We start from the raw sequence: 21,602 nt of genomic DNA, 5'->3' as shown, positions 1-21,602 counted from the left end.
GTGTTTACCCTAATTTCTACAATCAGGAGGTCAACAAGGGCCCGTAATAGTTTGATATTAATTTGTGCATAACTAGAGTTTATCTGCCACTCCAGATACAGCAATGGACCCTTGCCCCCAAAATAAATAAATGAGATAAGATAGAATAAGATAAGATAAAACATAACATAATACAACCTGTATTAATCCCCTAAGGGAAATTCAGGTAAAAATAAATACATTTGTTTTGTAAATCAGTAAAAATGTGGAAATCTGCAACTGCACAAATCAAATGGATTGAAAATGAGATTCAAATTTGTAATGCAAAACATTGTGAAATTAACACAGGTGAGATTTTTTAAAGCATCATAATGTAGATATGTTATTGACCAGTGATGTTTGGCCCAGATTATTAAAAAATGTACCACACTGCAGACTGAAACATAAACTATAAAACAGATATTGACATATCACACATTAGGCATTTTCTGTGCCAGTCTGCTAAATCTTTCTAATCAAGTGTATTTCTTTATGATAAATCATTATCTGATTTGTTTATGTTCTGACCTCAGCAGAAATAGTCTTGTGAATGACTGGAGAAATTAAACAGTAAGAAAGTCTTTGAAGTAGAACCTGAAATTGTCTTTATGCCGGATAAAATTTATTTATTACCATGTGATGTAGCTTCAGAAAAACACTGACGAAGGCAGAGAACTGACTTAGATATGACTTTTACAGCAATCCATGTGTCATTACTTCATGTAAAAATACTCATTTCTCATTCATATACACTGATACCAGTTAATTAAATAGACTGAGCTTACAATAAAACTGTCTAATACAACAGTCCTCCTACTTTAGTTTTGCATCTACAGAGGTTATGGATTCAACTTTATGGTCATTTTAGAGGCTGCAGTTTGTGTTGTAGTCAGTTATTTATATTCATTTGCACAAACAGGCAAAATAACAGGAACCAGTTTCAGAAACAAAAGAAGCGCAGATGATTTGTTGCAGGACTCTGGTGTATATTTTTAGTTTAGCCTGGTGTATCAGATGAACTGGTTCCTTTTTCATCAGTCACCCATATTTTACTGGAGAAAACACCACGTGACTCCAGCCCTGTTTCCCGCCTGTATTCGCAGTAAATTATTTAGTTCCCGGAAACAGCGACAGAGTGACAGCTCACTCCTCTGGAAGTCCCAGCTCAGGCTGAGGTGCAGATATCGTGCGTGTGTTTCAGCAGCAGGAATCAGCTTTCTAATAAATGAGCCACATGTTGACGTGACTGCAGCGGCTGGTGAAAGATAAACTCGGGAGTTTGGTGTCGAGGAAGCTCAGACAGTTTGTTTCTGGACGCCAAAGATCCCGGGTGGTCCAACACAGTGTGCAGGCTGCCGTCGGCGTGTCCATCACTCAGAAGTTCCTCCGTCTGGAAACACAGGTACCTCAAAACAATTGTCCTGCTTATGAAGTCAAAAGCATTATTATAATCACAGTATGAGGTCTGGGGGCCCTCATGTTTCAATTACAGTTTGCAGGTTGGAGCAAAATTATCCCACAAACATAATTTAAAAAAGTTTCTAAGCTGCTGCATTTTAAATTTCCATAAATAAAAACCACTGGACACATACAACCTGTGCTGTCCACAGTCAGATCAGTGTAGTTTTCATGTGACACTGCTCAGTCTGAGGAGAAGAGGCCGTGTATTAGTTTCAAAGTGGCCCAAATTGTGTTTGGCCTTTTGCTGCTCCACTTGTGTAACTGTGCAGCAAAGTCTGGTCTCAGGAGGAGAGAAGCTTCTCTCTGCTCACCTTGAAGTCTGAGGTGAAGGTCTGTCCATGCAGGCAGGATTTTGTGATACCTCATTTAGTTTGACAGTTAGGGTCTAACAAATGTGATGTGCAAAAAACAGAGACTTTTTTAAATCTAACATACAGGTTTTGCATAGTCACAGATTCTGGGTGTTTCAGTGAAGCACAAAGAGTAGAAGAAGCTTAAGACACCAATTTATTAGCTACTTGCTTTCTATCATTCAGGAAGATGAAACAGTTGATCGCATTTGAAGAAGCTTTGTGGCTTTTGTGTCAACTGGACAACTGTGTGCGTGTGCGTGTGCGTGTGCTTTCCTGTGCAGTGAGGTTTCTTTTCCAGCAGGCGGCAGTGGAGTCTCACTGTCGATAACACTTGAGTCTGGATGCAAAGAGTTTGCCAACTTGTTTTCAGTGTGAGCATTCATGCAGCAGGAGAACTGGTGCACATCCAGAAGTAGTTCTTGGCTTTTCTAAAAATTAGGATTTGGTAACCCATAGGTGCATTTGCTGTTTGATGTTTTAACAACATGCTTTGCTGACTAGGTTATTGGCCTTTTTACCTTAACTAGTAGGTTAAAACTCCTGTGTTTTTAAAGGCTCATTCTGTAACCAAGACTGGCCCTTTGGTTGCCTCAGTGTTAAAATACTTACTCTTTAATCAATTAGTCTGATCAGCAACTAACAATCACAAAATACATGAACAAACTGTATAATTAGTTGCTCATTCATTAAAACAAGTATTTCCATTGCTTGTTGCAGCTTCACAGACATGAAAATGTGTGTATCTTACTATTTCAAATACAGAAGAGTCTGCATTTGTTTACAAATAACATCACATGACATTATTGGTTGATTAGGGAAGGGAAGTGCTTCATGTTTCCTCAGAGGACTAATGGGACAAAGAGTCATAATTACCCATCGACCCACTGGGCAACACAAGCTCTCCACCACCCACCTTCCCCTCAGTGTGGGCAGACAATAAACTAACACAAATTAGGACTCGGTGCTTTGTGTCAATTGATAGTCCAACAAAGATGCTCCACAGAGTGATATGTCATTAGCGAGCAGGTGGGGAAGGAGGCTGTAGTGCTGCCTCTCCAAACCAAGTAATGAAGAGGTTTCCATGGCGACCGGGCCGCCCGGGGGGCTGGGGGCAGAGATGAAAGTCGGCTGCATGTGAAGGGTTAAATGCAGGGGTTGCGGGGGAGAAGCCCCTCATTAAACTTAACCAAATCTGCTGGAGCACACAGCTGACATGTTGCTCCAGAGACAACAGGTCTATGTTTTAACAAACTCAGGAATAATGCATTTCTGTTTTTGTTTCTGGGGATTAATCATTGAAAGTCTTCATCAAAGCAAAAAAACACTTTCAGTTTTCAGCTTCTGAAATGTGAGGATGAATTACTTTTGTTGCTGTTTTATTGTAAAAACTGAATATCTTTGGGTCTGTTGATCAGGCAAAATTAGGACTTTGTCACAGTAGATGGATTTATTGATGATGATAGATGGATGGATGGACGGGCAGTAACATTATCTAATGGCACAACAATCTCTGGGAGTGCATAGTGCAGATTAGAAGGATATTTTAGGCTTTGGGAAATTGTCTAATTGAAAGGAAAATTATTTTTGCAGCCCTAATTAATGCCTAATTAGTTCTAGTCAAATATGAAAATCAACCATACTATATAGCTAAACTTTAACTCTGTCTTGTCTCAGCCTTAAAGCAGGGATGGGCAGCTCCAGCCCCTGAGGGCCACTGTCCTGCTTGTGTTCAGTCCATCAGAACCTGGAAGATATCATCTCAAATTAGGGTGGAAATAAGGGGGGGGGGGTGAAGTGAAGTGGTATCTCCCAGCTTCTGAGTGACTCCATACACCTGAGCCAGGTAATCATCGGTATGTTTATTCCGCAGCAGAAATTGTGACGTTTCATACCAGAGAGGCACCGGTGTACTTAAACATTAATGCTGTGTCTCAAATAGCCGTGACAGTGAGAACCAGAACCAGTATAATCCATACCAGTGTTTTGAAACACACCTGTGCTTTTGCTGCTATGAGTCAAATTGTCTGCTGTGAAAACCGTTTGTTGTTTGGTGACACTGCAATTACCTGCAGACTGTAGCTTTACCTACATACCTCAAGCTGACCAGGGGTCCGATCAGTCCATGGTTTAAAACACCAGCACTTTTAAACTACTGGTTCCAAAATGGTGACAGCTAAACTTAATTTACTGTCCCTGTCCCAGTTCTAAGGTTTTAATAAAAGCTCCATCTAAACCAGCTGGTCTAAATGGAGCTTTGTGTTATGTGTTGTGTTATGTGTTGCTGATTCAAAATTTGAAATAGTTTTTTAAATTACTTTGTTAAATCTTTCATGATTAATATAGTTTGGCCTTAAAAAATGCAAATAAATGTTTACACAATTATAAAGAGTGACAGCACATTTTATAGAGATTACTGTATTTGGCATGGATTCAGGTGTACCTTGGGATTTTGCTTGTCCTTTAGTGTTGGACATGAAAAAAAAAAAACACTTTAAAACAAAAAATGGGAAAATTTGTTTTTGTGTAATTATAGTTCATGTAAAGTCATTTAGCATTTAAACTTAATAGCGTCCTTGTAGGAGCTCTTATCAACTGAATGTTCCCGTCTTTTTATTCCCTAGTTCAGCATTAAAATAATCTTTTAAAATAAGGTGCAAAATGAAATGCAGTATTTATTTATTTATTGGGTTAGGTGAAGTCTAATTGTCTAACCATAGTACACCTACAGACACATACCTGAGGAGTTATAACATTACATATAAATGTACTCATTATGCAGAATGGTGTGATTATTGTGTGTGATATAAATTAATGTAGATCAGGTAAAGTGGTCGCTCATGTTAACCACCTTAATTGCTGTTTTGATGATCATATGATTTAAATACTATTATACTTTAATTTGAGTTAATGGTTAATGGTTAATGGTTGATTAAACAATATTTTCTGAAATGCATTGAAGTTGAAGTATAAAAAATGAAAATGAAGTATAAAAAGCCTCATGTTTACGGAGCATTTCAGACAAAAACAAAAAAAAGTTTCTTCGTTGAGCGTTAAATGTTGGATTTGCTGTGTTTGGCTCCTGTTTGTTGAACTTTTCAGTCGCCGCTTTTTGCTGCTGTTTAGTCCCAGCCTGTGAAATTGTAAAGGGATTACTTTTTTTGCAGGGGTGGGGGTGACGGTGAGCACCGAGGTGTGTCCAGTGTTGTAGGTCAGTGCTAATTAGATAACTGTAACCCTCATATGAGCAGCTACACTCCTGGTGGTCCAGCACTGGGACACCCTGGACTCTGTGTTGTGACTGGGAGAGCTGTGAGACCAAGCAGTGTGTAAAGCTGAGCAAAGGGGAGGCTCTCAAATCCTTTTTAAGCCTTTTGTCATTTATACAGGGATTTATTTGTCATTAAAGAATAGCGGTAGCATTTGCGGCACAATTGGATCTTTATTGGATAAACCGTGTACATTTAAAAGGACTTTTGATCTCAAAAATACATTTCGTGCACTTGTTTTTTTTTTTTTAACACCATCTTCAACTTGTTGATCTTGTTGCTGAAGTGTCCTCCATTAAGTCAACTCTGCTCTTTGACTTTACTACTTGGAAGCTGAAAATGTGCAGCTTTTCTCCACATCTCTATGAGACAATTTCAGCTAAATTAATTAAGTTCAGAGCTTAGTTTAATTTAGTCGGTTCATAATATCAAAGGAGAAGTACAGCCAATGTGTGGGATTTCTCTGTTTTACGTATGATTGCACTCTTAGAGCGGGGTCTGTTGCACTGCACCATCTGTGTGAGACCTTAATAACTAGGCTGGTGATTTATTGCCTGTACTCAGCAGTGTCTTTTTGACAGGAGCCCAGACAAAAGCAGAGACCCTCACCCTCCTGCTGTTTTTAATAGTTTTTAGGATGTGCAGGAGAAGGAAAAAAATAGCAATGTGGGTGTTTCTGCCTTTTAAGGAGGCAAAGTGAAAGAAGATTGAGTGCCTACAATGAAAGACGTTTGGAGACTGGGATTTTCAGGAAGGTTCAGAGAATTTTCCACAGATTAAGCTCATAGAAGCCAACTTTCCATATGTCTTCATCTTGTCGATAATAATTTATCTTTAAATGTAAATGTACAATTAAAGCGAGGCTATATCGTTCCATGTTTTCAATGCCAAAATGCTGCTGCTCTTTAAACCTGCAGTGATCCGTCTCCTCCGGAGGGCGATAAGGTGCTGCTGCAAAAAGCTGGTCTTATCTCCCTGCTGCCCTCTGAAGCCTTCAGGTTTTATGGGTTGTAGCTCTTTTGTTTGCTTGTGCGCTGCCTCACCCTGATCACTCGCACTAATTCCTAATGGAAGTTGTTTGAAGGCCCAGAATAGCTTTGGGAAAATAAGCCCCCTCTCTCCTCTTCTTCTACTCCTCTGTTCCCTCTTTATTGAATCCCGCCTCTGTATCATTTACCCCCCCCCCCCCCCACACACACACACGTACGCACCTCTTTTGCGGGAGCTGTCAGGGGGCATCCTCTTTTCTCTCCCAGCTGGGTTTGTTGACACACAGTCAATCTACGGTTCTCTTTCACCTCTGCCACCCTCAGCTCTACCCTCCGTTTTCCCTGAACAGTAAAGCTGCCACAGCTGTGGACTGTATTAGCATAGCTGCTGAGGAGCAGGGGTGGGGGGTTTCTAAATATATTGCAGCCATTATCTTTTGTTCAACAGTTGACAGTTTTAAAACATTTCAGCTTCGCCCTGTGCAAAGAGAGTGAAGACAAAAGGATGCTGCATTGATTTCAGTGTAACAGCTTTTTAAGTATGGCATTCAGAAATTAAAAAAACAAACTTAATCAATAGAAACAAGTAAAGGTCTAATTAGTGCATTGAAACATAACAATTCATGTTTAATTAGCTAAATGATTATTTATTTATTAAAACTGATGGATTTGATTTTTTTTTTTCTTGCTGTTAACAGGTGTTGAGATGAACAGGTCCAGGTCCAGCTGGGATAAAAAAGTCCCCCAGCATCCAGTCACCAGGATAACCCGCAGCTCCAGCTCCCAGACCAGGCTCAACAACCCTGCAGAGCCCCAGGACTCTGGGCAGGGCCCGTATGGAAAACAACGGAAGAAGCAAGCGGACTCAGCTCTGGCCCAAGACCTCAGCCAGATGAGTGTGAGTGCACAGAACATTTTACCCACAAGGTGAGGACACATTACAACAACTTTGTTCTTTAACTTCATTTATTTACACCTATTTAAAAAAAAAAAAAAAAAAAAAAAAATGCAAGGACATGTATGATCTTCAGCTGCACAGCCCAGGTCATGTTACAGACCTGTAGAAGATTGGATACATGCTGCTAAATTCATTTGAAATCTTTTTGTTGTTTATCTTATCATGTTGGGTATATTTCCATGTGGGATCAGGTTATTCAAAGAAAATAAGTAAAATATCTGAGAGGTGTTTTTATGCATCTTTTCTGTCCCTGCTGTCCAGTAAAGGAAAGATGTCCAGAGGTGGAAGTGACCCTATAAAGGCTGGTCAGTCCTCTGGGTCTAGATCAGCTACAGCTGCTGCTAAGTTGTCATCCCGAGGCGGTCTGGCCTCTGTGGCTCGACTGCTGAAACACGGACGCTGTAAGAACGTGTTGGTGGTGGCTGGAGCAGGAATCAGCACAGCCAGTGGCATCCCAGACTTCAGGTTGGTGTCTGTGGGTTTCATCTCTCTACATTATTCTTTTTACTGTGTTCTTCTGCTATCATGAGTCCTTTTACATTTTCATGGCGCTTTAGTCTAAACCTGTGTAGTGGATCTAGAGAACATCCAGGAACAGATGGGGCCTAGTTTCGTTGGCTTGAAGTGTGTCTTCAAACCCTTATTTACGAGTGAGACACTTCTTAAATGTAAGGTACATGTCATATATCAATATTTTTTGTACACTATTTTTCCAGGACTCCAGGAACAGGTCTTTATGCAAACTTGGAGAAGTACAACATCCCTTACCCAGAAGCCATTTTCAATATAGACTATTTCACCAACGACCCGCAGCCTTTCTTCTCACTGGCCAAGGCTCTGTATCCCGGCAGCCACCGACCCAACTACATACACTACTTCATCCGCATGCTTCATCACAAAAACCTGCTGCTCCGAATGTACACGCAGAACATTGACGGACTAGAGAAAGGTGAGTGAGGTTTTAACATAAACAGAAAACAACATCTTTAAATGAAAGTCATATTTAATAACCCTCTTCACAGTGTGTGGCATCCCAGACGACAAACTTGTGGAAGCTCATGGTAGTTTTGCCACAGCTTCCTGTCACTTGTGCTACACTCCGTACCCTCCTGAGGAGGCGAAGGTGCGTCCACCTCTGTGGCCATAAACCAAACATGACCAGTAGTTTCCTGCACTTGATGCCAGAGTAATAGTTCCTGCTCTTCTCTCACAGCATGCCATAATGAACGACAGTGTTCCCATATGCACTTTCTGCGCTGCAACAGTCAAGCCTGATGTTGTGTTTTTTGGGGAGGACCTTCCTCAGAAGTATTTCCTCCACACAAAAGACTTCCCCAAAGCAGACCTGCTGATCATCATGGGCACATCTTTACAGGTAAACAACATTTTTAATGTTTGTATTCTATCTATATGTCTGTTTTTCTATTAGAGGTGGGAAAAATAACCGTTTTTTTCGATGCATTATCATTAACTTTGAAATGATTCTGAATCGATACTGTTAAAAAATAATAATCCATGTTGATATCCGCTAGTCAGACACGTTTTACCACTACTGGACTACAAATGGCCTATGTGCATGCATTCTTATAGCGCATGCGCAAGTTTATGCTCGGTGTATGAGCCGGAGACATATAAAATACTATTTTTATTTACTATTACTATTTTTTACTATTTATATACTACTTTTTATTTTATTTGCCTGAGAGTCATGACTGCCATTGGTTTTCGTAGTAACACCTGACACACAAGCTTGGTTGTGGGCTCATTTTATCCACAGGCGTCTACAGAATGTAAATATACCGTCTGTTTGTGGTAACGTTAAATAAATGGCGAAAACAATCAGAGAACAATTAATGAATTAAAACCTTTTAGGACTGAAAAGTGAAGGACATTTTTGGCTTTTTCTCTAGGATAATACGTCTTTTGGACTACAAACTTGGAGGCATTTTGTTCACTGGACTCTTAGGAAAGAAATGACAAACATTTGCTGTCTCAGTCTATGTGAGGGTTAGCATAGGTAAAAATGACCATCTTGCTGTGTTTGCACTCTAGTTAAATATTAAGGCACTGTAAGGCACTGTTGTCGCTGTGATAATCCAGTCATGAGGTTTTCCACTTTCAACTGATATAGATTTTGTCGGACTTAATTCAATCTTTGGAAATACAGTTTCTGGCCCAAATACGGGCAGTGGGGTTTTAACAGGCAGCAAGTATAGAAACGATGCATCTTTTTTTTTTTTTTTTTAAATCATATCCTGGATATTTCCGAATTGAAATCGAATTGAATTGTGGCAGATACCCACCCCTACTATCTATCTATCCATCCATCCATTTACACATTGTTTCAGATTGAGCCATTTGCCAGCCTGGTGAATACGGTGCACTCCACTGTACCACGTCTCCTTTTGAACCGACATGCTGTGGGTCCCTTTGAGAAGGTCCCACTGCGGAGAGGAGACCACATGGAGCTGGGTGACCTGGAGGATACTGTCCGGAGGTTTGCTGAGATGCTCGGCTGGAACGACGAGATAGAAGAGCTGATGAGGAGTCAGGAAACAGGGGTGGGTTGATTCTTAAATACCAGGCATTTAGTACTTGCACTTGCAGGTTGTGGAAGTCTCTCTTTAGGTTCGTTGTTAAACAAATGCTGCCTTTATCAAAATAAAAAAAGTTTCTAAATGCGGAAACAACTCAGATAATCAATCCGAAGACAGTGGAGGAATTTGTGAGACATTAACAGTTTTAAAACACTATTGCTGACAATGAAATTATTCCCCTCTGTGCAGAACATCCCTACACTGATAAGCAGTCTTCCATCAGTGAGCGGACAGATACTTTGCCAAGGTAGAGGAGCTTCAGAACCTCAAGGTATGATGGCCATATCCAGGTCAAGACCAGAAGCTCCAAGAGGCAGCAGCAGTGAGGAGACAGACTCAGAGACAGACAGCAAGAGCTCTGCATCATCTAGCCTGAGCAACTGACACAGCACATTTCGTAAAAGGCGACACTGGAAAGGTTTGGGACAGTTCTCCCTGTTCGCTTGGTAATTGTACAGACATTGTGATTGTTTTTAATCAGGACGTTTTGATCTTACCTCTTCACCTGGACATACCATTGTGTTTGATGTCCATCCTATTTCAATATGTACAAATGAAGGTTTATCGAGTTTAATGACATTTAAAGCACTTACAGATGGTGGTCCATCCAGAACACTACTAAATATCTAAGCCTTGTAAATGTTTCTGTATTCATGTGTTTCAGTACAACAGCAAGTTCATGTTTCATATACACACACCGTTTTAAATAAAACTAAGGTGTAATTTACATCTCTGTCCATACTTTTGTTGTATGCCCCCACAGAAAAACAATGTTCTTATTTTATAGTTTATTACATTTGCAGTGGAAGCCTCACTACATAAAATAAGTGTGGCATAATTTACAGGACAGTACAAAAACAATTCTGCAACATATTTTTCCCAGATAAACAGAAGGCAATGAACATGCAACCTTAATATCCCACAATGACTGTGGAGAAAAAGTGTGTGAAAGAAAAAAAAAAGATTTACAGATGCGTGACTAATTAAAATGAATGGTTTGAAATTTTGTAAAGCTTATGCTAACACCCAGACTTGCAGATGTATAACAAGGAGCACTGAAACTGTTTTGGCAGTTCACACTTTACCAAGATTGTTTTCCCTGTAATTTGTCACTGATCTGAATAGCTGACCTTTAAGGGCTGTCCCAGCAAGAAAACTCAACTGTTGAGTCAGTCCTTCTGTGTCTGTGTGACCCTGACTCCAGGTCATTTAAATATTACTGGTATACTACATATCTGCTTTGTTAGGCAGTAGAGGTGATTCACAGGTCAGGTGAAAAGTGCACTCATGATTATTTACTATGAACAAGTGGACTTGTCACTGCATTCAGCAATGACACATGTTTTCAGGTTAAAACATTATTTAGTTTCTCTAGATTGTACTAAGCCATTATTATGCATTTTTTTTAACAAAGTGATCGCTAATCCAGAGCAGGATTTCAGTTAGCAGGCCAAATGTGTTACTCATATCAAACCAGGCACCAGACATCAGAACTAGCAACACAAAGAAAAAAATATTGTCAGTTTATACAGTATATATTCCACACATGGATTTATACAAAATTAGCGATATTTTCAATCTAGAAAAAGCATTACATAACTGAGAAGTGATTTAACATCATGCAGATTTGGCAAACATAACGATCACACAACAATCATTTCAGTTTACACATTTGTCAAGAGTCCACAACTGGCAGAAAACATGCGTTTGTTAATGTTAAGCTAATAAATTCTGAATTCATGTTTCCTTGGCAATTAACTGGTGTGCAGCATTCATGACAATTACACAACCAAATACAGACTCGGTGTGAGCTGCAGGTTTAAACTATCCATATCTTTTAAACCACAGTGAAGGTTTTACTGGGAATTCACATGTCTGTAAAATGTGCTCTTGAACCATTGAGAAATGCAACTGGTGGACAAACTGTGGCAGGAAAAAAAAAAAAAGAACCTTTAAATGAAAAAATATCACAGGTGAAGGAATGATTATACAGACCCACATACACTTTTGACAAACAATGTTTCAGTGAGAAATACATGATCCAGCAACTGATATTACCACTACTTCTCTTCACTAAGGGAGCTCTAAAAATAAATGATGAAGGTGCAACAGTAAGCAAGGAGGCCTCCCATGTATTAAGATGCCACTGTGTACTCTTGCCGCTACGCATAAAGTACACTTGGCCTTACAGCAGCATCAGGGCCCCTAGTCTGCTATGAAAGGTTGAGCTATGTCTCGCTTTTCAGGCCTGGATCATCAGAAGGCTGCACCTTTACTCACTATCTTTCTTTTGGAGTGTGTTATTTACAGCAGTCTCTGTGTTAAGGTAAACCATGTCACGTTAAAAAAAAAAAAAAAAAAAAAAAAAAAAGCAAAATGTCACTTGAGCCAAAATCACCTGTTAATTTGGGTTTTAATCTCAGAGCAGAAGTCAGAAAAGCAGTGCTACTGATGGGTGCCAATCAATAATTAATTTATAGGGTACAGCATGTGGTTATTTGACTACTACTTTCAAAACTTCAATTCAAAACCTGTAAGAAGTGTTTTTTTTTTTTTTTTTAAGAGATGCCTCTACACTCTGCTTCTGTGACTGTAGACATTCTTAGATTTCAGATTCAGGCACCTTTATGTCCTCTGAAGGGGCCATCTTCATAGGATCCTTCAAAGGACCCAGACCTTGAAATGTTACACAGCAATAAGTGTGTTGGGGCCTTGTGAGCTCACTCTGGTAAACGTGGCCTCGATGTGCCGCGCGCTAGTCAGAGTCTGAGCCAGAGTCCCTCTCAGGTGGATCGCAGAGAGTTTCTTCAAGAGGTGCTAATGTCCCATCTGGCCTGACGCCCAAGGGCCGAATCACATTCTGTCTGTGGACACAAAGACACATAGATAAACACGACTGCCTTGTATATTTTTAAAGTAAACAAGTTTTTTTACACAAAACCCAACTCGGTTCCTGACCCTTTGTGTGTATGGTCTTAAAATGGCTTTGACCTTTTCTCTCTTACATCCAGAAATCAAGTACCTTCTGTCAATAATACGCCCCCCTCCCACTGCAAACACACCCCTTCATGGACACTCGCCCTTCTGGCCATCCTCTCTCCTTCCTGGCCCTCCTCCTCTCCTGTGGCAGTTTAATTACTGGATCAGCACTCATACTAATCCCCTCAAAGCCATGGCTGCCCCTTCATCCTAATCCAATTATACCTGTACTGTGTGTCACCCCTCCCTCTATGATGATTCATCAGAGAATTACCCATCAAGGATTTAAAAGAAAAAGACCCATTTGCATTCATTTAAATACAAAAGTAATTCCTATTGAATCCTGCACTTTCATTGAACCAGCTACAGGTTGTCTTTTTTTTTTTTTTTTTTTAAAAAAAGAGTTTGAAACTACACTGATTTGACATCTTTTCGCTGCTGAAACCTGTGCAGTGGCACCAACAGTGCACATCACTGATCAAAGTCAGCAGGTACAATGAGGACTAACAAGACAAAACCATGTGTATACCATCGTCTCTCCCAATTAGAACATAAAAATAAAAAATAAAAAGCTTCCCTCTCCTCCTCAGCAGTGACTGGACTGGTGATCTGGCAGATGTGAGGGGAGTAGGTGGGGGAGCAGAATATGTACTAATTGGAGGACCAGTTAAGTAGTTAGGGGAACACATTCTTGCAGGACTCTCAGTGATCTCCTTAGAGCCTGCAGTGATGAAGCACCTCTCTGTCATCACCACGTCTCCTGCTCTGAGGAAGGGAAGAAAGAGGCTGCAGCCTCAGAGAGGAATCTTCCTCTTGTGACCACACGTGCCTCATTACAGCTCTACCAGCTCTTTTACTCAACAATGATGAGGTCATCTTTCTTATGTCTGCACATTTGTTCACCCATGTCTCGTCCTCCTCTTCCCCCATGTTCCATCCCAATTGCTTTGTCTACTTGTGCCTCTGTCTGAGTCCCGTCTGGCCAATGACTGGCTCCTCAGAATGAGAAGAATAAGTCAGGGCACGTCTTATTAAAGAAAAACCGAATGCAGCACATAAAGGAGCCAGGACTTACAAGCCGACTGTGTGTGCCAATTAGGTGATAATTAATGAAGCGGTGGTAATGATGCTGCAGCAGCGTGCCGGCAGCTTCCATTTATCCAAGCTGAATGCTGCAACGTGCTGGAAGTCCAGGCCTAATTGACGCCGTAGCTAACAGAAAAAGATTCTTCCTTTGATGAATCGGTTGGCAGGGAGCGAGCTCACCGATACCTTTGTACAGACATACTGCTTGACAAACATTAGCCTTTGCTCGCCAACGAAAGGTCAACATAAATACAGGAGGGCCCTTTGCAGAGAGGACAATAACTAATATGAATCATTTCAGTCGTGGAAGTAACGGTTGCTCTGAGAGAAAAAGTTGATCAAGCCTTTGTCAAAGAATTCTGTGACTTTCCATGATATTACTTCCGTAACAGAGTAAAAAAAAAACAAAAAAAAAAACAAATTTCTACAAAATTTTCTACAGCAATTGGCCACGAGTCCTGACACATTTTTGTCGTAGATTTAATCCAACACCTGGAGAGGATTTCCTAAACGCAGTCACTTGTGTTTTTGAAATACAAAGTGCTGTTTTTGGCTTGAATGTCCCGTTATTTTAATATAAATGACATTTTAAAGCAGACTGCACATTATTTCTAAGAATGTTCTGCCACTAACACAAGATTCGGCAGCCTCTGGCAGGAATGTATGTACCTCGACAACTTGTCAAACATATTGGCCAGTTTCTCGGCTTCGTACTCCTTCTGCTCCTCTGTCATCTCTTCGATGGGGTTTGGCATCGGCTCCTCCACATGTCCAGTGATGGGATTGATGCTGGAACAAGCAGATGGACAACTTTATTGTACAGACAAACTTGTACATAATCAGCACATACACAAAAACATTTTTAATAAGCTGGCATCAGATTGTCAGTGTTTAAGGTCTTTTCTTGATTACTCACAACGGTTTGGCAGATTTGTATTCTTCTGTGTCAGAGTCTTCATCTTCAGAGTACTGAGTCTCTCCTCTCCCTCCAGCCAGAAGTCCTCGAGCCACCAGTAGTCCGGCTGCGTTTCCATATCCTGTGTACTTCAACAGGTTGTCCACTAGAAGATAAAACCACACATACACACACAAAAATGTGCGATGAAACAAATTGCATATTAAATTCTCAAGCATGAGGATGAACTAAGCAGGAGCCATACAGAGCAATGCACTATTTCACCAATTTCAGCTAAATACAGAAATTATTGCTGCTCTCTTCTACTCTGATGTACTGCTGTGGCCCCTGTTCCTCCCATGATCCGATCACTGCTTGCCCCTGCTCACCGCTCTCTTTGCAGAGCACAAAAAGAAACTCTGCAGCAGTCTGCTTCACGCCCATGTCGACGTGTGTCATAAGACGGACCAACTTGTTTCTGATGGTGGTGCCGATCTCTGGCCTGATCTTCACATCTTTCAGTGGGGGAAGTACCTAAGGATGCAGAGGTTTTCAATCATTCAGATTACCGTTTTATCGTTTACTATAACAAAGCTGCTAAGGAACACACACATTATTAAAAGGCTATAAAGTAATTCAAATCTGGTTAGCATCTAGGTGAGGTTTCAGTACTTTAGAAATGCAGAAGCTGGGGTACCATAATTTCCACCTACTTGAATAGCTTAAATCTGTCAGCAGCTACTGTACCTGAGCTTTGATATATCTGCGGATCTCTCTGTGGTGCCTGGATCCTTCAGTCAAAAGGCTGAGCACTGGAGTGAGCCCTTCTTTGAAATTGGAGCCCTGGGTTGGAGTGTCACAGACCATAAACATTTATAGATGTCAACTAGTAATGCACATATACACAGAGAAAAAGGCCAAGACATGATGAGACACTGAGAACTGGTCAGTTAAACTGAAGGTGAAGTTGTGTTAACAGTTCCAGCACTCAAACTGGCCTGTAACAATACGTGTGATAAATCAGTTGAGGTGTGTATTGGGGTGCCAGCTGTATTCACTGCAGAGGATCAACTTTACCTTGTCAATTCTTTTCTCCATAAAGTCCAACAAAACCTGGATTGCATCCATATTTTTCCCATCGTATTTCTCTAGTCCTCCCTGGACAGGCATGTTGATTAACACATCCAGGCAGGAGACAGGCAAATTGTTCAGCAAGTTGACAGCATGGCTGGGAGGGAAAAAGACTGTTAATTCTATAACCTTTCTCAAGCTCAAGTCATCAGTTTCTTAGATTAAACTGCCAAAAGGTCTGAAGGGTTGTGGGTAGAGGTCAAATTAGAAATTTACCTTAACATAGGTTTAAGAGGTACGGATGATTAATACATGAAATGTTTTGAACATTTGGCCTGAGAAGAGTTATTCCAAAGCCATGGCAAAGCACTGATCACTTCCTGTTTTAAGTTTGATTCTGGGACAACTGATAGGAAGCTGTCAGGTGATCGCCATTTCTAACAACAATCTGTGCCACACTGTTTAATCTGCACAACCTTATTTTGTCCAGACAGGGAAACAAAACTTTATATTAAGAGTGGTACAGACCAATTATGTTTTACATAGTTTATAGAATTTATAACTAGTACCACAGTAAAGTTATATTGAACAAACTCATGACCAGTTCAGCCTCTAGACTGACAGGGCAAGAAGATCAACAGTTTTATGGGACACTGTTTAAATTTCTTTCTTTGGCCACAAATTCTTGGCATTCCTGCATAAAATTACCATGAGAAGAGGATACTTGTGCAGTATTAACAGTTAAAATGTTTTAAAATGAATCAACCAACAAGGCCTAGAAGAAACCAGCTTAAATGTAAATCATAGCAGAAAATATTCTTATTTATAGATCTAGTTAGTTTATCGAGTGGTGGGATTACTTTGGCGATCTGTGGGCTTTCCTACGCGAAATGACATTAGAAAACATTTACATTCTGGGTTTCTCAAAATCAAGAAGCAGGCTGTGCATTCTCAGAGTACCTTCACTGGATGTTCAGTGTATAGTTTTCCCACCTGTGTGCTTCCTCGGTTTTCTCTTCCGTCTCAGTCTTCAGCATCAACAAATGGCGCAGGATGGCAGCAATTAATCGGAACTGATGGTCATCCTCCTATCAAATCAAGGATATAAAAAAAAAGAAAAAAAAACATTAATTCCAAGTTTCATGCAAAAATGAATGATAATGCAGATAATGAAAAAAGCTAATTCTCTGAAAGCAAACTACAAAAAAAGAAATTTGAACAGTGAGGTGAAGATGTTTTTTTGAAATTTAAAAAAAAAAGGAAGAGGACGTTTCCTAAAACAAAGAGGACAGCGGGGTCAAACATGAGCAAAAGAACTAAATTTACTGTTATCTGGATGTGATACCCTTACAGCAGAAAGAGTACGAAGCTGAAAAACTGGCCAATATGTTTGAAATACATTCTTAGAACAGACTGCCAAGTTAAATACATAAAAACTAAAGTATATGATCCACATGTGATCAAATCTTACGTACTCACTTTTGTTGCCAGCAGTTTAGACATTAATGGCTGTGTGGAGTTATTTTGAGGGGACAGCAAATTTACACTGTTATACAAGCTGTACACTCACTACTTTACATTGTAGCAAAGTGTCATTTCTTCAGTGTTTCTTCACATGAAAAGATATGATAAACTATTTACACAAATGTGAGGGGTGTACTTTCTTCTGTGAGATACTGTGTATATATCTGCCTTGAAATTCAAACATTAAGTTAAAAGGGCTCACCCAACATTCATTTCACCACTAATGGTCATGGTTTATCATAAATTACATCTGTGTTCCTGACAATGTGATTTGTGCAATATTTCCCTTTCTAATACAGTACATGAACATACTGTATGAACTCAATCCTAAAACTGTCATATTGAATTGCAACATTTTGAGATGTGTCACCTTTTATGAGCCATAACAACAATTGTGTGCTTCCCAGGAGCTACTTAAATAGCCCTGACAGGTTAACATGAGAACATTTGACCAGAGTTGGAATCAGATGTATCAGTGTTAGTGAGAGAAGAAATCCCAGTAAGTGACTCAATTTGTGGACCTTTACTGTTACATTTAACAGACTTACAACACACTCACCTCACCCCCAGAGTCAGAAAGTGTGAGGTTGAACAAGGCTTTCAGGGCTTCCATCGCTCGCTCATTGTCCTCTGCAGGCATGGGCAGGGCCTGTGGAGCTGGACAGGCAGCTTCATAGAGACCCACCCAGTGCACATCCAGCGTGTGCTCCAGAACCTGTGCCAGCAGTCTCACTGCATGGCACTCTCTCCTCAAAACCCCTCTAACATCAGGCCGCAGGGCAGACAGCAGGAAGAGGAGGCGCAGTGTGAACAGGCCCACCTCGTGGTGCCACGTGCGGGACGTATGCAGGTTGGCACACAGGCCTTGTGACAGCTTCACATCTACACTAACCTGCTGAGCTGCAGGACTGTTGTACACCACGTTGCATAGGCACTTTAAGGCCTCCACCACCACCACCCTCTCTTCCTCCTCTGATTCTGCGTCATCCTGAGAGCTTTTCTGTTTGTCACCACCTTCATCTCCAGCCTGCAGCCTTGCCATACCTCCCAGGACCAGCATGCCTTCCCTGGTGGCTACGGGGCCAAGGACACGCTTGTCTCTGGACAGGATGCGAAGTGTCTCCAGACATATCTTCTGACAGCTGGGCCGCACCTGTTTACCAAGTACCGTCAGTACACTCTGACACAGCTTCTGAAACGACACAGACACAAACACACTCAGCTGGATCAACAGGATCATCCTAACAATTTAATAATAACAATAACAACAACAATAACCTGCTCATACTCACACTCCGCAGGGCTTCTTCTTTCTGGTCGAAAGTGAAGGTGTGGCTGTTCTGAAACACACAGTGGACACCGAACCACTCAGGTTAATGACAAACACATATAACGATGATGTTTAATAATCAGACAGCCCACATTTTAACTGGTTTGTCTGAACGAGCCCTGGTCTCTTTCATAGGGATGAAGGTGTGTCCAGTAACATTAGCATTAGCATTAGCATCTCTAGCATTACATGGTAAACAACGTGTGAAGATGCTGTCAGGCTGCACCATCGTCTTTCTGTAGCGTGTCTGACGGTGAAACATGAAACATTAATGTGACACTGAGCTTTAGTTTGCGATCCTGTAGCTCACTCACAGCTAGCATAACGTTAGCTAGCATGGCTAACTAACTATCTAACGTTAGCGCCGCCGTTTGTTTTGGTTGACATAAACCCGACCGGAGCCGCGACCCACCTCTCGGTTATACTGCTGCAGGAGCGTCTCGGTGTCGTCTCCGCTGTCGGTTTCAAGCTGCGACAGGATATAGTTTAAATCCATTGTGACCCGCCGAGAGACACAGTTTGGTTTAGACGGTGCGAATGACTGCACTGCAGCTAGCTGCCTAGCTAGCTGGTCGGCTAGCTCAGAGATGACACTCCCAGACCGGGTCCAAGAGCATCAGGGTCCTGGTCCCCACTGGCTTTTTCCACTGTAGTAAAGATACACAGTTTACATTATGATTAGAACATGTCTAGCTTTAGATTTTATAAAACACTGTTTGGAAATATACGAATTTTAAAAATTAACTATAATTTAATTTTATTAGGTCCATATTTTAAAAAAGAAAGAAAACAAAACAGGGACACAGAAATATACTCATGTATGTATATAAATATATTCATCCATCATTAAATAGAGAAACCAAACAACCACTTAACAGGAGGAGCAGCTCCTCAGGACAGCTGTGCACCTCCATTTAAAGGAAACAGGACACTCTTTTGAAGACAGTGATGTACATATTTTGGACAGAGAAGATAGATGGTCTGAGAGAGGGGTCAGAGAAGCTACATTTGTTCAAGTGGAAAAACCCTCCCTTAACCTGTCTTCAGTCTACCAGGCTGCCCTTTCATCCGTTCCCAGGAAATTTAGGAACACATCAAATGTCTTCCAGGGAGGACACACTCTTGGTGAATCAGACGGATCACGAGTCCACCATTAGATCCTAACGACCCTCACCTGAGCTCACTTCTATTGTTCACCTAAGGAGCCTATTCAGACCAGGTGTGAAGTCAAACCAACTCAGGAGTGTGGGTCTAATGACTCTCACCTGATTTACATAGCTCACCTAATGAGCCTATGGGACTAGGGGTGGAGTGAAACCAACCTGAAGGATAAGTTGGAGGTTCCAGACCAGTTTTCTCTCAGACTGATGAAGCTACTTGGATGAGTAGTGAAACGTTTTGACCTAAAAACTAGAAACTAAACTCCAATTGTCTCTAGATACTCATATGTCAACAAGGATTAAAAACCAAAGATTTGTTCCAGTGTTTTCAAAGACGAGAGCAGTATCATGTATCACTTTGTGCTGTTCAAACCATTATAATGAGAGTTCTTCAATTAGTTCATGGACACATAAATCTGTAAATACAATTGGAGTGGAGGCACATTTTGAGTCACACTCACACACACTTGCACTTGTCAGTCTTGGTAGTTTAAGCAAAAGTCTGATGCATTTGCCTGTTCTTTTAAATCTGGACCCTTAGCTACATAATATAATTCTAGAAGCTGTAATCATACCCAAGATAATAACAGAATAAATATTTTCTGATACATTTGGGATTAAGGATCTGTCTCCCAGTATACACAAGGCAGGATTCAAGGGAACTTCTGATCCAAACCAGTTACTCAGGATTTCCAATCGTCTCACTAACATTCCCATATATTGTGTAGGAATGTTCCTGTTTCTTTTTTACACTTCCAGTATAAGTTTCACCTATCATTCTCCTGTGTCAGTTTCTTCTTACAGGAGAATGATAGTAGAACATCTGTGTAAGATCTTATATTTTTTATTTTCCCTTTGCCTCCCTTATAAATTCCCCCCCAGTCTGTCAGAATGTTTACCCATTCTTCTTGTGACAAAATCTCTTGCCATAACAATTTCATTTGATATTCTGCAAAACTGGAAAGCTGTGTGACACCCAATAGCTGAGCAGTTTTTATATATTTAGCATATCCAGTTATATATATATATATAGTTATATAAAATATATAAAATCACTTATGTGATTGCAGAAAAAAACATTCCTCTTATGCCAGTCACAGCCATGTTGTCATCACATCGTTAAATGAGATCAAATTGAAAATTTTCACGCAGAGTTTGCATGTTTTCTCTTTGCCTGTGCAACCTTCCAACAGTCCAAAAAATATGCACAATGAATTGGAGGCTTTAAATTACAAACAAATGTGAGCATTACTGTGCTATATTTTAATATGCACAGTACACTACTGCATGCGAATATGCTGACTGGTGCAAATAGTACGTGTATAAATACTGCAAGTATTACCACAGTGCTTTTCCAGTTGGAATCTCACACTTTCATTCATGCATTTATTATGTTTTGAAATAAATCTAAATTAATGTGTTTTAAAGCTCATGCCTATATTTAAAAACAAAAAGGGCTGTTTTTGTTACAGCCACTGTGTTGTCAGAGACAAAACCAACAAGTTTTCCGTAGCTGTCAGAGTTGTCCTCGTGCACACTCACACTCATCTTCCCCTAAAATCTTTAGCGGATATTGATATTGACACAGGTCAGGTGAGTAACTCACATGAAGGGCAGCCTGATGGGTGAAAAATTTAACAGGTTTTCTGGATTCAAAGTTTCAGTTGTGAATCCTGAAGAATTTCGGTGAGGCTCAGGGGGATCTATGTTCCAATAAATAAAAACCTTGGTAGGGGTCAGAGGTCTAAGGTCACAGGACTGAAGTGCAATGACCCCACCACAGTAGGACATTCTCTCTATAGAAATGTAATTCTTTCTGCAGTGTGGCCCAGCCCCCCACCGTTTTGTCACTTGGGTGCACGGAGAGAAAAGTACACATCAGCTCAGGGTCTTCAGAAAATGATTTACTTTTCTC

General features: G+C 40.6%; 2 protein-coding genes across 3 annotated transcripts; one reads left to right on the top strand and one right to left on the bottom strand.

Annotated features, from left to right (window-relative positions):
- The first annotated feature begins 1,159 nt into the window (after window positions 1–1,159).
- On the top strand, window positions 1,160–10,369 carry LOC113132980 (NAD-dependent protein deacetylase sirtuin-3). The gene is made up of 8 exons (XM_026311464.1): window positions 1,160–1,420; window positions 6,786–7,014; window positions 7,307–7,510; window positions 7,762–7,994; window positions 8,068–8,168; window positions 8,259–8,420; window positions 9,394–9,606; window positions 9,832–10,369. Exons 2-8 carry the CDS (start codon window positions 6,794–6,796, stop codon window positions 10,024–10,026), a joined length of 1,329 nt encoding a protein of 442 aa, XP_026167249.1. The 5' UTR covers window positions 1,160–1,420; window positions 6,786–6,793; the 3' UTR covers window positions 10,027–10,369.
- A 680-nt stretch (window positions 10,370–11,049) lies between these two features.
- On the bottom strand, window positions 11,050–19,119 carry ric8b (RIC8 guanine nucleotide exchange factor B). 2 transcript variants are annotated; one of them, XM_026311463.1, is made up of 11 exons: window positions 18,940–19,023; window positions 18,490–18,537; window positions 17,757–18,389; window positions 16,667–16,761; window positions 15,680–15,830; window positions 15,350–15,445; window positions 14,992–15,136; window positions 14,624–14,768; window positions 14,377–14,496; window positions 12,367–12,506; window positions 11,050–11,135 (listed from the first exon to the last, which is right to left on the bottom strand). In XM_026311463.1, exons 1-10 carry the CDS (start codon window positions 19,021–19,023, stop codon window positions 12,398–12,400), a joined length of 1,626 nt encoding a protein of 541 aa, XP_026167248.1. In that variant the 3' UTR covers window positions 11,050–11,135; window positions 12,367–12,397. The 2 variants fall into 2 exon arrangements, with proteins under 2 accessions (XP_026167248.1, XP_026167247.1); XM_026311462.1 differs by lacking the exon at window positions 11,050–11,135 and having other exon boundaries at window positions 12,156–12,506; window positions 18,940–19,119.
- Between the last annotated feature and the right edge of the window lie 2,483 nt (window positions 19,120–21,602).

This window comes from Mastacembelus armatus, chromosome 6 (genome assembly GCF_900324485.2).
Source record: "Mastacembelus armatus chromosome 6, fMasArm1.2, whole genome shotgun sequence".
In the NCBI taxonomy this organism is placed as follows: domain Eukaryota; kingdom Metazoa; phylum Chordata; class Actinopteri; order Synbranchiformes; family Mastacembelidae; genus Mastacembelus; species Mastacembelus armatus.
This window is presented reverse-complemented; position numbering and strand designations above follow the sequence as displayed.

Excerpts from the sequence above, each read along its gene's own strand:
- LOC113132980 (XM_026311464.1), top strand. The coding sequence starts at position 6,794 with ATGAACAGGTCCAGGTCCAGCTGGGATAAAAAAGTCCCCCAGCATCCA. Across the intron at positions 8,169-8,258 it reads ACCCTCCTGAGGAGGCGAAG|CATGCCATAATGAACGACAG; the intron begins GTGCGTCCACCT and ends CTTCTCTCACAG. Across the intron at positions 8,421-9,393 it reads TCATGGGCACATCTTTACAG|ATTGAGCCATTTGCCAGCCT; the intron begins GTAAACAACATT and ends ACATTGTTTCAG.
- ric8b (XM_026311462.1), bottom strand. The coding sequence starts at position 19,023 with ATGGATTTAAACTATATCCTGTCGCAGCTTGAAACCGACAGCGGAGAC. Across the intron at positions 14,769-14,991 it reads TGTGCTCTGCAAAGAGAGCG|TGGACAACCTGTTGAAGTAC; the intron begins GTGAGCAGGGGC and ends TTTATCTTCTAG. Across the intron at positions 12,507-14,376 it reads ATGTTTGACAAGTTGTCGAG|ACAGAATGTGATTCGGCCCT; the intron begins GTACATACATTC and ends TTGTGTCCACAG.